At 43.7% G+C, this 15,950-nt stretch overlaps 1 protein-coding gene across 1 annotated transcript in view; it reads left to right on the forward strand.

Moving 5' to 3' along the window:
* Positions 1 to 246: 246 nt before the first annotated feature.
* The window catches only part of musk (muscle, skeletal, receptor tyrosine kinase), a 131,614-nt gene continuing 115,910 nt past the window's right edge, over positions 247 to 15,950 (forward strand). The window contains exons 1-3 of the mRNA XM_068030636.1: positions 247 to 390; positions 6,787 to 6,913; positions 13,784 to 13,935. Coding sequence (XP_067886737.1) covers positions 306 to 390; positions 6,787 to 6,913; positions 13,784 to 13,935 — 364 coding nt within the window. The 5' untranslated portion in view covers positions 247 to 305. The remainder of the gene's footprint in view (positions 391 to 6,786; positions 6,914 to 13,783; positions 13,936 to 15,950) is intronic.

Consider the following 15,950-nt stretch of genomic DNA (forward strand, 5'->3'; position numbering starts at 1 on the left):
GAAATGTTAGAAAAAGACTATTGTTGTGGCTAATCCCTAGCTGCCTAAAAGAGAGATCCACCTACTCTTGTTACAGGAGGCAGTAGGCTTACATACCAGCAGATGGCTGGATAGTACCGGGAACATCTGCTCATGTCCATCATTTCCCAGTTCCAGTCTTTTGAAAATTCCTATTTATACTTAGATCCACTAGGGCCTCTTTGGGGATCTGTGAAAGAGTCCTGAGACATTAACAGCTATAAACTCGGGTTTTAACACAGAATACAAGGGCTATTGGGCTGAAAATCTTTTGTACGCTGTTCATTATGACCTTTACCCCAGTCGACATTCCACTCCTGGCGATCTTCCTTATGACAACTGGGAGCTCGGTTGATGGGACAGTTCCCAAAGGTTTGCTTCGATCATTGAACTGTTCTGGTTAACAAATTGCTTTGTATTTGGGGCAGATTTCCATGTGCTATTTCTCGACTGGCTTTTTCAACTACCAGAAGTGATAATTTAACTACTGGTTAGTGGCGTGTTTAACTTAAATGAAACAAAATGCAACAGTTAGTTAAAATAGTCCAAGGCTGTCAACAAGCAAGAGAGCCTGTGGAGGAAAAAAATTGTACGCTTATATTTACTGCTCAAGTTTTGCCTTGTTAGAGGTTTAGCGACATTCATTTGTTATCACAATGTGTATGAATTATTTACGTGATGGGGTGTCATGTCATTTTTCATGAGTCATATAATAATTTTGCTCAGTTAATTAATAGAAAATTTACTAAGTAAAATAAACTATTTGTATTCAGTTTGGTCGAGCACTGGTGGATCAGGCTATGGCAGGAGACGGGTGTCAGTAGAAATGCCCATGGTCTGATTAAAAAAAGGAAGTCTGTTGTTTACGGCAGCTTGTCTTGTGTATCTGATTTGATATGGATCACCCAGTGCACACTCAGCTATTACTGGGGCAATGAGGGTGGGATATGAAGGAACCACGTGAACTCCTTGGCCTGGATATTGACCCCCTACACCCCATGACAGACGGGAGAGGGTCTGGGGGTGGGGAGGGAAGGGGGTTATAAAGTAAAATATGCAGAACGCGATCCCAATCCACAGCACGCGCGCTGCCACCATTTTTATGGTGACGGATATTGGGATGTGGCAGGGTTCCACAGTGGAGGTAGGATGCTTATTAACATATTTAAATCAGGCTTCTGCAGTGTGATTGGGAGCTCAGTTTAAAATTCACTGCCAGTGTGCGGGTTTCCCAGGGTGGTCGGCAGGGAAAGGGAGGTGGGAGTTCTTGTCACCATGACGTAAGTGGCTGTTTCAGCACTCCTTTTGGGCCAGGAGGAGCAGAGGTATGCTACAACCCCCTCTCCCCTTAGGCCCTTCAAGGAAGCCTTCAGCCTATCCCAAGCCATCCTGATTAGTAATCTTTCCCATTCCCTCCCAGTTGCCAGGGACCATCCCCCAAGGATCCCTGGATACGTCCTCTTGCTGCTGGTGTCCTCTCCCTCTCAGCCACTGACCAGACTGTCCATTTTCCTGGCTGCCGGATGGGAGACGGAGCTACAAGCTGTTAATGAAGCATTGCCACTAAGATCAGCAGCACCTCCATGACCTCGGCCTTGCCAGATTCCTCAGCTTTTATTTGCCTCAACTGCACCATCTCCACCTCCCTCTACATAAATACCAGAGAGCTGGTGGAGTTAGTGGGACCCAGATTTTGCTCTCAGTGGCAAAGGTATGGCACTCGCTGACAGTTTTGCAGATTGACAGCGGAAATTTGCCCTAATCCGGCATCGGTTTCAGTGTGGCATCCTCTACAGGGGATCTGTGACATGGCCAAGCAACAGTGAGGCTATTCAACCAATCAGATTGAAGAAACTTCACTGAGACACGCAGAGCCCAAACCAAGCATTATAAAGCAGGAACTATAAATTAAATTTAAATGATGTACAAATAGCAAAATAAAGAGAAATACAGATGGATTGAAAAGAGAGAAATAAAGATGGGATTAAGGGAGACAAGATAAAAAAGTTTGATTTTTTTTTAATATGGGCAACATTAATTTTCTTCTGAGGGAACGAAACTCCAGACTTGTAAAATTAGTTTTCAGAGCCAGAGAGGTTGTTCATCAGTAATTGTCACTTATTATTTTGTTAAAACTCACTTACGGCTGAATGCAGCAACCCTAACATTTTCAGTCATTTTTAGTGTAGAACTGGTGGGTAATTACCCTAGGTTCCCCCCATTACAGTGATTTCAATGTTGAGTCTACCAGCAAGGTCTACAGCAATGCACCATATGGAGGAGCAGGGTATCTCTGACAGCAACTTCTGAATTTACGTGTTTAACTGCATATGTGTGGATGTCAGAAGTTGCTATCAGATTTACACTGCAACAGCGCTGAGTGCTGTTAGCCTCACCATTAGTATTACAGCAAAATATGGGCCATTATTTTCAGACTGTAAGACCATGGCTAAGGGGTCCTATATTAGAAAGGGCAGCTGAGTATGATGCCAGTGAGGAAGATTTAGAACAATAGTAGCAAATAAGGTCAATGAGGAAAAATGGGCACTGTTTGTACCTTCGTGTTTATGACTCCATAAAATAAATTTACGATGTATTTTGTGAGGCTTCGTTCCCTCTGTGGAGTTTCACTATCTTTGAGTGCAGGTCGGAGAAGGAGCTATACACTGTGTGGCCAATCATACAACCTGGACATACATTCAGCAAGGAACCACCCTATAGTTGCCAACACTGGTTGCAATTATTCCTGGAGATTTCATCACATGACCTCCCTCCTTCAAACACCTTCCTAGTTGCATACCCTTCTTTCCAAATATCCAGTATCGTTACAACTAATATACATATATGAAAGTGTTTAAAAACATTAGGGAAAAAAAGTCTACATATTTTTTTAACACCCCATGATTTTTTTTTCTCCTGGGTGTTGCTCGCAGCAGTGTCCAGGAGATTGATCTTTTATTCCTGGAGACTCCAGGCCAATACTGGAGGGTTGGCAACCCGAATTCACGTCTTCCAAAATTACTTTATTTTCAAAGACTTCCCTTGAGAGACCAATGAAAACATCTTTTGTCCAATTGACTTGGATTCTGGTGTCGCGCAACAGGCTGATACCACTCACACTTGTGGAACCGTTCCAAACTGACAAACATCAAGATTGGAGGGAAGAATTGTTCCTATGTATGTTGTTGATTTAGAGCACCTACCTCCTTATTGCGAGTTTGGCACTTTAAAAAAAAACAATGTTCTGTTGAAATCATATTATTTGTGGTTTGAGGAGTGAATCCATTCAAGAGATACACCTGCCAGAAGACAATTTTGCTTTGAGGACTGCTTGTGAAATTGTCCTCGTTATGGCAAATAACAATATGCAAAAACTTTTTTAAAAATTCTTTCATGGGATGTAGGCACCGCTGGCTGGCCAGCATTTATTGCCCATCCCTAATTGCACTTGAGAAGGTGTTAGTGAGCCACGGCAGTCCATGTGGTGTAGGTACACCCACAGTGCTTTTAAGGAAGGGAGTTCCAGGATTTTGACCCAGCAACAGTGAAGCAACGGTAATATAGTTCCAAGTCAGGATGGTTTGTGACTTGGAGGGGAACTTGCAGGTGGTGGTGTTCCCATGGATCTGCTACCCTTGCCTTTCTAGGTGGTAGAGGTCGCGGGTTTCGAAGGTGCTGTTGAAGGTACATTGGTGAGTTGCTGTAGTGCATCTTGTAGATGGTACTGTCATGCTAAGCCCCCATCTGCCAAGAATGAGGCACATTAATTTTGTCATGAACATTGATTTTAAATTGTTGCTGGAGCGACGAAATGACTTGTTAAAAAGATCAGCCGTGGCTGGAAAATACATTTGCATATTAACAGACAGTGCTTGGAAGGACACAGGACCATTCCCTGATACATTCAACCCACAATGGACCTTGATCACCAAGTATTGTGTATAAAAGAAGCATTCCAGAAACTGCTTAGGCGATACAATCCAGGACTGGTTGGACCAGCTGGTCACATGACAAACTGGCTCTTCCAGGGTCTTTTGAACTAGCCACAGAGAGTTTAAACGCAGCGATTCTGTTTGCTCCTGGACTGAGAAGATCTCTCCTATCTGCTCCCATCTCTTTCTCACAGGCCTCTGAATTCACTGAAGACACATGAACCCCAAGAGAGAAAAGTCACCTACAGCGAACAAGGTTTAAGAATAATACTGGGCCCCAACGAAAAGCAAGATCTACCTACAATCAAGGACTCTACAGTGAGCTCGAAGAATCGTCGTAACAAAAACTCTTCAGATATTGCTTCAAAATTTTTCCACTTTATTTCTTCTGCTCTTTTCTATCTCTATTTGCATGTGTGTATCGCATATGCATGCTAGCGTGGGCGCGTTCTGTCTCCGTAGGTGTCAACTGAATTAGAGTTTAAGTTTAATAAATTTCAACCTTCTTTTCTTTTGCCTTATAATTGGAAAGCGGTGAACAAGGATTCACCAAGGGGGAGATAAAAACATGGTGCGTTTAAAATTAAACCCTGTTACAGTAAGACCAGGTGAAAGCTAAGAGGGACCTCTAGACACCTTTCTCACCTGGTCACAACAGTACACACTGCTGCCATGGTACATTTGTGGTGAAGGGAGTGAATATTGAAAGTAGTAGATGGGGTGCTAATCAAGCAGGTTGCTTTGTCCTGGATGGTGTCAAGCTTCTTGTGTGTTGTTGGAGCTGCACCCATCCAGGCAAGTGGAGAGTATTCCATCACACTCTTGACTTTTGCCTTGTAGATGGTGGGCAGGCTTTGGGGAGTCAGGAGGTGAGTTACTCGCTGCAGAATTCCTAGCCTCTGATCTGCTCTTGTAGCCACAGCATTTATATGGCTACTCCAGTACAGTTTCTGGTCAATGGTAATCCCCAGGATGTTGATAGTGGAGGATTCAGTGATGGTAATGCCATTGAATATCAAGGGGAAATGGTTAGATTCCCTCTTGTTGGAGATGGACGTGGCCTGGCACTTGTGTGCCGCGAATGTTACTTGTCACTTATCAGGCTAAGCCTGACTGTTGTCCAGGTCATTCTGCATATGGACACGGACTGCTTCATTATCTGAGGAGTCTTGAATGGTGCTGAACATTGTGCAATCATCTGCGAATATTGCCAATTCTGACCTTATGATGGAGGGAGGGTCATTGATGAAACAGCTGAAGGTGGTTGGGCCTCAGACGCTGCCCTGAGGAACACCTGCAGTGATGTCCTGGGACTGAGATGATTGACCACCAAAAACCACAACTATCTTCCTTTGTGCTGGGTACAACTCCAACCAGCAGAGAGTTTTCTCCCTTATTCCCATTGACTCCAATTTTGCTAGAGCTCCTTGATGCCATACTCGGTCAAATGTTACCTTGATGTCAAGGACAGTCACTCCCACCTCACCTCTTGAGTTCAGCTCTTTTGACCATGTTTGGACCACGGCTGTAATGTGCAAGTTCTCCAGCTACTCACATAAATAAGATAAATTGCTGTTCAAGGAGACAAATGAGAAGCAGGGCAGCCTCCCGCCTCCACTCCGATTGTATTGAAGTCGGATGGGCCTGCCGCCGTGTGGAGGCACTGCCAGTAGAGATCTAGCAGCCTCTTAGTAGGCTCGAGGGTGGGGGTGGGGTCCCCGGTGGCGATGATCACCCCTGCAGCAAGACACCCCCCCCCCCACTTCCATTCTTACCAACCACCTCCCCATCACCACACACCTCACGGGAGCCTGCCTGACAGGCCCTGGCGATCATGACTCTACTTACCTCCATCCCGGGGTCACCAACATATTGTCCTCTGTAGGTCTCCTACAATACTGGCAGTGGCCACTGCTCCTGGTAGAGCTGTCAGTACTGCAGAGTCACCGGACCTCCGATTGGCTGGCAGCTCTGGTGACGGAAGCTCGTCCCTTAACATAAAATTCCCTGGTGGTCTGGTGGTTAGGACTCAATGCTCCTGCAGCCCAGGTTCGACTCCTGGTCAGGAAGTGAAACTTTCTATGCCCACCATTGCTCACTTGGTATCTCTCTTACCTCTGAGTCAGAGGATTGTGGATTCATAGTCCCACTCCAGGATTTAAGCACAACAATGAAGACTGATACTCCAGTGCATTACTGAAGGAGTGCTGCACTGTCAGAGGTGTCATTTTTTGGATAACTTGTTGAATTGAGGCCCAGTCTGTCCTCATGTCAAAGATTCCATTGCACTATTTTGAAGAAGAGCTGTGGAGTTTTCCCTGGTGTCCTGGCCAACATTTATCCCCCAACCAACTTCACAAAAGACAGATGATCTGGTCATTATCACATTGCTGTTTCTGGGAGTTTGCTGTGTGCAGCCAAGCTGCTGTGTTTCCTACATTACTACACTTCAGAAGTATTTAATTAACTGTAAAGCACTTTTCGGATGTCTGGTGGTCATAAAAGGTTCTATATAAATGCAAGTCTTTCTGTTCTTTTAACAGTGTCAAAGAGTCTACCGTACTTTATGTTTTCTCCAAGATCAATGTTATGAGTGAAGGATGGACTGCGTGCCATGTTAAGTTTTATTACAACAGTATTTGGCATTTGCTGTGTGTGGTGTCCCATGATTAGATTCACTTAAGCCACATTTTACTGGATGGTTTAGTCTACATGCAGAAGCAAAGAAAATTAAAAATAAAGAAAGGCTCAATCTCAATCAGTACGTTTGAGATTTCCTGCAGCTTTTGTCAAATGATTATTACTGTAATTCCTGAATCTGTCTCTAATTTCCCAGCTCCTCAGATCACCAGTCCCTTGGAGACAGTGGATGCACTGGTTGAAGATGAAGCCTCTTTCCTGTGTGGAGTGGATTCATATCCAGCAGCTGAGATAATCTGGACGCGTAATAACATTCCTATAAGGTGAGAACACACCAAAGTTTGAAAGAGGCAGAAGTTGGCTGCTATCACTGTAAAGAGTCAGAAATAGGACAAAACGATACATTAAATCAGAGCTAATCTCTGGCCATTGGATTCTTGCTTTCCATGCGATTGGGCTATGACCCAGTAGTGTTCTGACAAAAGTACCCACAAGACAATAAGAACATAAGAAATAACAGCAGGAGAAGGCCATTCAGCCCTTTGAGCCTGTTCTGTCATTCAACAAGATAATGGTTGATTTTTCTACCTCAACCACACCCCCCACTTTCCTACCCTATCTCCATATCCCTTGATTCCCTTAGTGCCCAAAAACTTATCGATTTCTGTCTTGAATATACTCAATGACTGAGCATCCACAGCTCTCTGGGGTAGAGAATTCCAAAGATTCACAACCCCTTGAGTGAAGAAATTTCTTTTCATCTCAAACCTAAAAGACCAACCCCTTATCTAGATTCCCCAGACACGGGAAGCAACCTCTCAATACCTACCCTGTCCAGCCCCTTTAGAATTGTATACGTTTCAATGGGATCACCTCTCATTTTTCTAAATTCCAGAGAGAGTATAGGTCTAGTCCACTCAATCTCTCCACATAGGACAATCTCCTCATCCCAGTACTGACCGTGCAATGACAAGGCTATGGCACTTTTAAAACAACAGATTTTCTTTTATGCGTTTTCTTCCCCTTGTTAGGCCTCTCTATATTAACTCCCCACAAAAGAGGATGTTGAAGGGCTGCGTTTGCACACCCAGTAATTCCCTAATAAGAGATTGGGCAAGAAATAGGGAAATGAGGAAAGTGAAAAGTGAGCAAGGAATTGGAGAGTGAGGAGCAAAGAAGAGTTTAGAGAATCATAAAATTATCCCTCCCATCCCAGAGGGGTGACTCATGGACTCCAGCCTCTATCCAGCAGCTACTCAAGTGGATGTTGGCAGCCTATTCAACCACAGGAGAGATCATCCACACCAATAGTAACATTCCTATAAGGTGAGAACACCCAAAACTTCAGGTCACTGGATAACAGTCAAGAGGGGGAATTCTAGCCAATTTTCCTTTTCTCAATCCAGAGAATGCTTTGTCTCAGTGCAGACTGAGATCAGCATTTTCATTGGGACATTTGCATTCGAGTATTACCTGTGAATGAAGAACTCCTTTATTTGTATCATTTTTAATCCTATTTCACAGTCATTTTATTTGTAAGTGGTTTTTAATTATCTCTGCTTCATAGTGCCACACAAATCAGGGAGGTTGAAAATTTGATCCCCTGTGTTTGTGCTGAATTAACTGAGCAGTGCTGGGACCTCAACAATTGTCCTCGGCATCTCTGGTTTAAGGAGAGATTAAATCAGCCAGGGATCTCACTACTGATCCTATCCAGAGAATCCTGCTGGAAAGTACATGTCCTGGGCATGTCAGTCACCAGGTGGAAACAGGATCAGGTTTGGCTTTAAATGACCCGCCTCCCCCCCCCCCCACACCCTCCCAAGGTCAAGTAACATTCGCACCACGCAAGTGCCAGGCATTGACCATCTCCAACAAGAGAGAATCTAACCATCTCTCTTTGATGTTCAATGACATTACCATTGCTGAATCTCCCACCATCAACATCCTGAGGGTTACCATTGACCAGAAACTTAACTGGACCAGCCATATAAATACTGTGGCTACAAGAGCAGGTCAGAGGCTGGGAATTCTGTGGCGAGTAACTCACCTCCTGACTCCCCAATGCCTGTCCACCATCTACAAGGCACAAGTCAGGAGTGTGATGGAATACTCTCCACTTGCCTGGATGAGTGCAGCTCCAACAATACTCAAGAAGCTCGACACCATCCAGGACAAAGCAGCCCACTTGATTGGCACCCCATCTACTTCCTTCAACATTCACTCCCTCCACCACCAGCGCACAGTGACAGCAGTGTGTACCATCTACAAGATGCACTGCAGCAAATTCCCAAGCCTCCTTCGAATGCACCTTCCAAAATGACCTCTACCACCTAGAAGGACAAGGGCAGCTGACGTATGGGAACACCACCACCTGCAAATTCTCCTCCAAGCCACAAACCATCCTGACTTGGAACTATATACCCGTTGCTTCACTGTCACTGGGTCAACAACCTGGATCCCCCTCCCTAACAGCACCGTTGGTGTACCTACAACACATGGACTGCAGCGGTTCAAGAAGGCAGCTCGCCACTACCTTCTCAAGGGTGATTAGGGATAAGCAACAAATACTGGCCTGGCCAGTGGCACTCACATTCCAAGAACGAATAAAAAAAAAATCCACTTGGGTGAACAAATGGACATGCCTGGTGCCCATGAGTCAACCTCTGGGATAGGAAAGGAGAAAGTTGTGTTACAAAAGAGTGCTTAAGGAATACTTTTCCTTAATCACTTTGAAAGTGCCATTCTCCTTTGGGAGTGCCATATTGTTTTGCATTACTTATAATACACAAACAAAAAAAATCAGAAAGAAATGTTCTGTGAAATGCTTCTATTATATTGCTTTATAAATGATTACCATTTATAATGTAACTTGTCAAATAAACCGTCTGTCACACAGGGTACATATTTTATAAAGAAGTAAATATGTCTGAAATGATGCAAAGCAGATTTACAAGAAGGATGCCAGAATCGAGAGGTTATAACTATTGGGAAAGACTGAACAGGCTGGGGTTCTTTTCTCTGTAAGAGAGAAGGCTGAGGGGTGACCTGATAGAGGCTTTTACAATTATGATAAGATTTGATAGGGGAGACATAGAGAATGTGTTTCCACTTACTATGGAGTCCAAAACTTGGGGTCATCAATATAATATAGTTGCTAATTCTTACAATTTTTTAATTTGTTCATGGGATTTGTGCGTCACTGGCTAGGCCAGCATTTATTGCCCATCCCTAATTGCACTTGAACTGAGTGGCTTGCTCGGCCATTTCAGAGGGCATTTAAAAGTCAACCACATTGCTGTGGGTCTGGAGTCTCATGTAGGCCAGACCAGGGAAGGACACAGATTTCCTTCCCGAAAGGACATTCGTGAACCAGATGTGTTTTTAGAACAATCAATGGTTTCATGGTCACCATTAGACTAGCTTTTTAATTCCAGATTTATTAATAGAATTCAAATTTCACCATCTACCATGGTGGGATTCAAACCCATGTCCCCAGAGCACTAGCCCTGGGCCTCTGGATTACTAGTCCAGTGACAATAAGGAATTCAGGTGAAACTTCTTTACCCAATGAGTGGTGGGAATGTTGAACTTGCTACCAGAGGAAGTAGTTTAGGTGAATAGCATAGAAGCATTTAAGGGGAAGCTGGATAAGTACACGAGGGAGAAAGAAACAGAAGGATATGTTGAAAGGGTGAAATGAAGTAAGGTGGGAGGAGGCTCATGTGGAGCATAAATTAGAATTAGAACATTACAGCGCAGTACAGGCCCTTCGGCCCTCGATGTTGCGCCGACCTGTGAAACCATCTGACCTACACTATTCCATCTTCATCCATATGTCTATCCAATGACCACTTAAATGCCCTTAAAGTTGGCGAGTCTACTACTGCTGCAGGCAGGGCGTTCCACGCCCCTACTACTCTCTGAGTAAAGAAACTACCTCTGACATCTGTCCTATATCTATCACCCCTCAACTTAAAGCTATGTCCCCTCATGTTTGCCATCACCATCCGAGGAAAAAGACTCTCACTATCCACCCTATCTAACCCTCTGATTATCTTATATGTCTCTATTAAGTCACCTCTCCTCCTCCTTCTCTCCAACGAAAACAACCTCAAGTCCCTCAGCCTTTCCTCGTAAGACCTTCCCTCCATACCAGGCAACATCCTAGTAAATCTCCTCTGCACCCTTTCCAAAGCTTCCACATCCTTCCAAGAATGCGGTGACCAGAACTGCATGCACTACTCCAGGTGCGGTCTCACCAGGGTTTTGTACAGCTGCAGCATGACCTCGTGGCTCCGAAACTCGACCCCCCTACTAATAAAAGCTAACACACCATATGCCTTCTTAACAGCCCTATTAACCTGGGTAGCAACCTTCAGGGATTTATGCACCTGGACACCAAGATCTCTCTGTTCATCTACACTACCAAGAATCTTCCCATTAGCCCAGTACTCTGCATTCCTGTTACTCCTTCCAAAGTGAATCACCTCACACTTTTCCGCATTAAACTCCATTTGCCATCTCTCAGCCCAGTTCTGCAGCCTATCTATGTCCCTCTGTACCCTACAACATCCTTCGGCACTATCCACAACTCCACCGACCTTAGTGTCATCCGCAAATTTACTAACCCACCCTTCTACGCCCTCTTCCAGGTCATTTATAAAAATGACAAACAGCAGTGGCCCCAAAACAGATCCTTGCGGTACACCACTAGTAACTAAACTCCAGGATGAACATTTGCCATCAACCACCACCCTTGTCTTCTTTCAGCTAGCCAATTTCTGATCCAAAGCTCTAAATCACCTTCAACCCCATACTTCCGTATTTTCTGCAATAGCCTACCGTGGGGAACCTTATCAAACGCCTTACTGAAATCCATATACACCACATCCACTGCTTTACCCTCATCCACCTGTTTGGTCACCTTCTCAAAAAACTCAATAAGGTTTGTGAGGCACGACCTACCCGTCACAAAACCGTGCTGACTATCGCTAATGAACTTATTCTTTTCAAGATGATTATAAATCCTGTCTCTTATAACCTTTTCCAACATTTTACCCACAACCGAAGTAAGGCTCACAGGTCTATAATTACCAGGGCTGTCTCTACTCCCCTTCTTGAACAAGGGGACAACATTTGCTATCCTCCAGTCTTCCGGCACTATTCCTGTCGACAATGACGACATAAAGATCAAGGACAAAGGCTCTGCAATCTCCTCCCTAGCTTCCCAGAGAATCCTAGGATAAATCCCATCTGGCCCAGGGGACTTATCTATTTTCACACTTTCCAAAATTGATAACACCTCCTCCTTGTGAACCTCAATCCCATCTAGTCTAGTAGCCTGAATCTCAGTATTCTCCTCGACAACATTTTCTTTCTCTACTGTAAATACTGACGCAAAATATTCATTTAACGCTTCCCCTATCTCCTCTGATTCCACACACAACTTCCCACTACTATCCTTGATTGGCCCTAATCTAACTCTAGTCATTCTTTTATTCCTGATATACCTATAGGAAGCCTTAGGGTTTCCCCTGATCCTATCCGCCAATGACTTCTCGTGTCCTCTCCTTGCTCTTCTTAGCTCTCCCTTTAGATCCTTCCTGGCTAGCTTGTAACTCTCAAGTGCCCTAACTGAGCCTTCACGTCTCATCCTAACATAAGCCTTCTTCTTCCTCTTGACAAGCGCTTCAACTTCTTTAGTAAACCATGGCTCCCTCGCTCGACAACTTCCTCCCTGCCTCACAGGTACATACTTATCAAGGACACGCAGTAGCTGCTCCTTGAATAAGCTCCACATTTCGATTGTTCCCATCCCCTGCAGTTTCCTTCCCCATCCTACACATCCTAAATCTTGCCTAATCGCATCATAATTTCCTTTCCCCCAGCTATAATTTTTGCCCTGCGGTATATACCTGTCCCTGCCCATCACTAAGGTAAACCTAACCGAATTGTGATCACTATCACCAAAGTGCTCACCTACATCTAAATCTAACACCTGGCCGGGTTCATTACCCAGTACCAAATCCAATGTGGCATCGCCCCTGGTTGGCCTGTCTACATACTGTGTCAGAAAACCCTCCTGCACACACTGGACAAAAACTGACCCATCCAAAGTACTCGAACTATAGTATTTCCACTCGATATTTGGAAAGTTAAAGTCCCCCATAACAACTACCCTGTTTTTCTCGCCCCTGTCGAGAATCATCTTCGCTATCCTTTCCTCTACATCTCTGGAACTATTTGGAGGTCTATAGAAAACTCCCAACAGGGTGACCTCACCTCTCCTGTTTCTAACCTTGGCATTGACCAGTAAGGCTGAATGGCCTGTTTCTGTGCTGTACGTTCTATGGCTGGAAATTGTGGTAGTAATGACAGTGAAACTGGCAATGTTCATTGCCATACTCCTCTGAAACTTCTTGACTCTGCACATGTGCAGTTAACCATGGAAATCCACAAGTTGTTGTTAATGCTTCTCCAGAGGTTGTGCTGCTGAAGTCCACAAAGACTGCAATCAATTAGAAATGACTGAACTGACAAGAGCTTGCACTTTTAGGCTCTTAGTCTCACTAAAAACCCCTTGATAAAGTTACACCTTGTTGAATGGGTTTTTAATGGTGTGCTAAGTTCATAATTACTCCTGAACAGCTTCTCTGGCCCTGAAAAAATAATTTTATATTTGTGGAATGTCAAATTTCTCCATTATAATAAAAATATTCCACATACGCTTAAAATATTTTTTAAAGCCTGTTTATGATATTTCAGTTTTTACCTTAATCCCAAGTGTATGTCCAAATCTTTATTTTGCTGGCTATAAAATCATATTAAAAAGTGAAGGATAATCAGTGCATTTTACTTCCTGGTTTGCTGTCTGAGAATACCTGCTTACCCTGCTTGATGACATCACTGTTGTTGGGTGCCTGGAGATCTCCTTGACATGGCGCCAGATTCAAACTAACGTTGGGAAAGGGGAAATCCATGCCACACAGATTGCTAGATCTTTGTGGGCAGCTTTCTTTGAGATCAGCAACAAGCAGTATCACTGCACCCCTGACCACAAAATCCAGGCAAATGTGATATATTATTCACAGGCTTTTGTAAGTGCTACACTTTAAGCTACAGGAATTTCTGTTCACGGATTAATAAATTGACAAATAAATTACCTTGACTTTTCTTTTCACAATTTACAGACCATTTGACACCCGCTACAGCACAAAAGAAAACGGCCAGATATTAATCATTCTCAGTGTTGAAGATACCGATAATGGCGTGTACTGTTGTACTGCTAACAATGGCGTGGGGAGCTCTGCGCAAAGCTGTGGAGCTTTACAGGTGAAAATGAGTAAGTCTCACACTTAGCCGGCTAATTTGGAGTTAATTGAAACACGAACTCGGTTCGCATAAATTAAAGACTTTCAAAACCTCAGGACATCCCAAAAGTGCTTACAACCAGTGAAGTTCTTTTGAAGTGTAGTCACTATTGTAATGTAGTAAATATGCCTGGTAGCTGTGCACAGCAAGCTCCCAAAATCAGCAGCAGGATAATGATCAGATGATCTGTTTTTCAGTGATGTCGATTGAGGGATAAATATTGGCCAAGGCACTGGAGCTAACTCCCCTGCTGTTCTTTGAAATATTGGTACTGCATTGGGTGCTGCACTGTCAGGGCTGCTGTCTTTTGGGTGAGATGTTAAACTAAGCTCCTGTCTGCCCTCTCAGGTGGACAGAAAAAGATCCCATGGCAATATTTCAAAGAACAGCAGGGGAGTTAGCCCCAGTGCCTTGGTCAATATTTATCCCTCAATCGACATCACTGCACGCAGAGGTGAGAGTGCGACGCACTGAGCCACAGCTGACACAAGGTACTGCAAGGTGTACCAGGTATAACCTCCCAGTTTTCAAAAGGGTAGCCTCCAATCATTATATTGACTGCGGAATTTTCTTTTTTAAAGCTTTATCTGTTCTTTCCCTTTTCTTGGTCTTCCCACTGTACCGCACAACATCTCTCCATGGGAGTATTAGCAAACAAACCTCAGCCACCTACACAACATTCAAGACAGCCACTCACAGTTAACCGTGGTCCCACCTCATCTTCTGCTTGTTGCTCTCACATTTTGGGATGGTTTGACTTTGGGAATTCAGCATATAGGGAATTATGGGCGTGATGGAACTTCCAGTGATTCCAGTGCTTGTTTGAAATGTAATTAAAAATATGAGCTGGACAATTACTGTGTGTGTTCTTTGAATCCCTGATGCATTGTACAATTATGTCTGATATTTTAACAGAGGCTTTAACGCACTTTATTTTAAACTGCTTAACCGTTCTATTAAAGTAACACAAGAAGTGTCAAGTGGACAAGTTAAATATTCATAGAATAGCTAAGTAAACAGTCTTTTCTTGGCTTCGATCCTTGGTCTGGGCTGAGCTAACTGATCTTAGCTATGAAGGACGGTTGAGCAATGCAGGTTTGGGAATAAGGGAAAGCAGCCAGGAGTCCCATTCATTCCAAAAGGAAAGCACACACATCTGGCTCTCAGATGAAATCATATTGTGAGCCTTTCACTTCTGAATGAGCTGCTAAATTTTGCTGGCTGGGTTTACACATGAAGAATAGCTCACTTGGGCAAGGTATCAAATGCTGCCTAGTGCAAATGGCACCAATCCCCAGAAAGAGCCATTACCTTCAGTAAAGAAAGAGAGGAAGTTGGAGGAATGAGTTTGTTATAGAATAGAATCATACAGCACAGAAAGCGGCCATTCAGCCCATCGTGCCTGTACCAGTTCTCTGAAAGAGCTACCAATTAGTCCCATACCCCTGTTCTTTCCCTAGAGCCCTGCAAATTTTCCTTTTCAACTATGTATACAATTCCATTTTGAAAGTTACTATTGAATCTGCTTCCAGCACCACTTCAGGCAATGCATTCCAGATTGTAGCAACTTGTGTAAAAATATTTCTCCTTATTTCCTTCTGGCATTTTTCCCAATTATCTAACTCTGTATCCTCTGGTTACTGACCCTCCTGCTAGTGAAAACAGTTTCTCCGTATTTACTGTATCAAACCCCTTCAAAATTTGGACACCTCTATTAAATTTCCTCTTAACCTTGTATGATGTAAGGAGAACAACTCCAGATTCCCCAATCTCTCCACGTAACTTAAGTCCCTTTTCTATGGTACCATTCTGGTACATATCCTCTACACTCTCTCTAAGGCCTTGATCTGGTTGAGAAAGTTTTTATAATTTTTCTGAAGAGAGGTAAATGGGGTTTTAGCTTTACTGAGGTGTAGAGGTGGTGAATTTAATAAGGCCTAAACTTAGAGTGGCAAATAGATAGATAGATAGATCACTTCAAACAAA

The sequence above is a fragment of the Heterodontus francisci genome, chromosome 4 (assembly GCF_036365525.1).
Source record: "Heterodontus francisci isolate sHetFra1 chromosome 4, sHetFra1.hap1, whole genome shotgun sequence".
In the NCBI taxonomy this organism is placed as follows: domain Eukaryota; kingdom Metazoa; phylum Chordata; class Chondrichthyes; order Heterodontiformes; family Heterodontidae; genus Heterodontus; species Heterodontus francisci.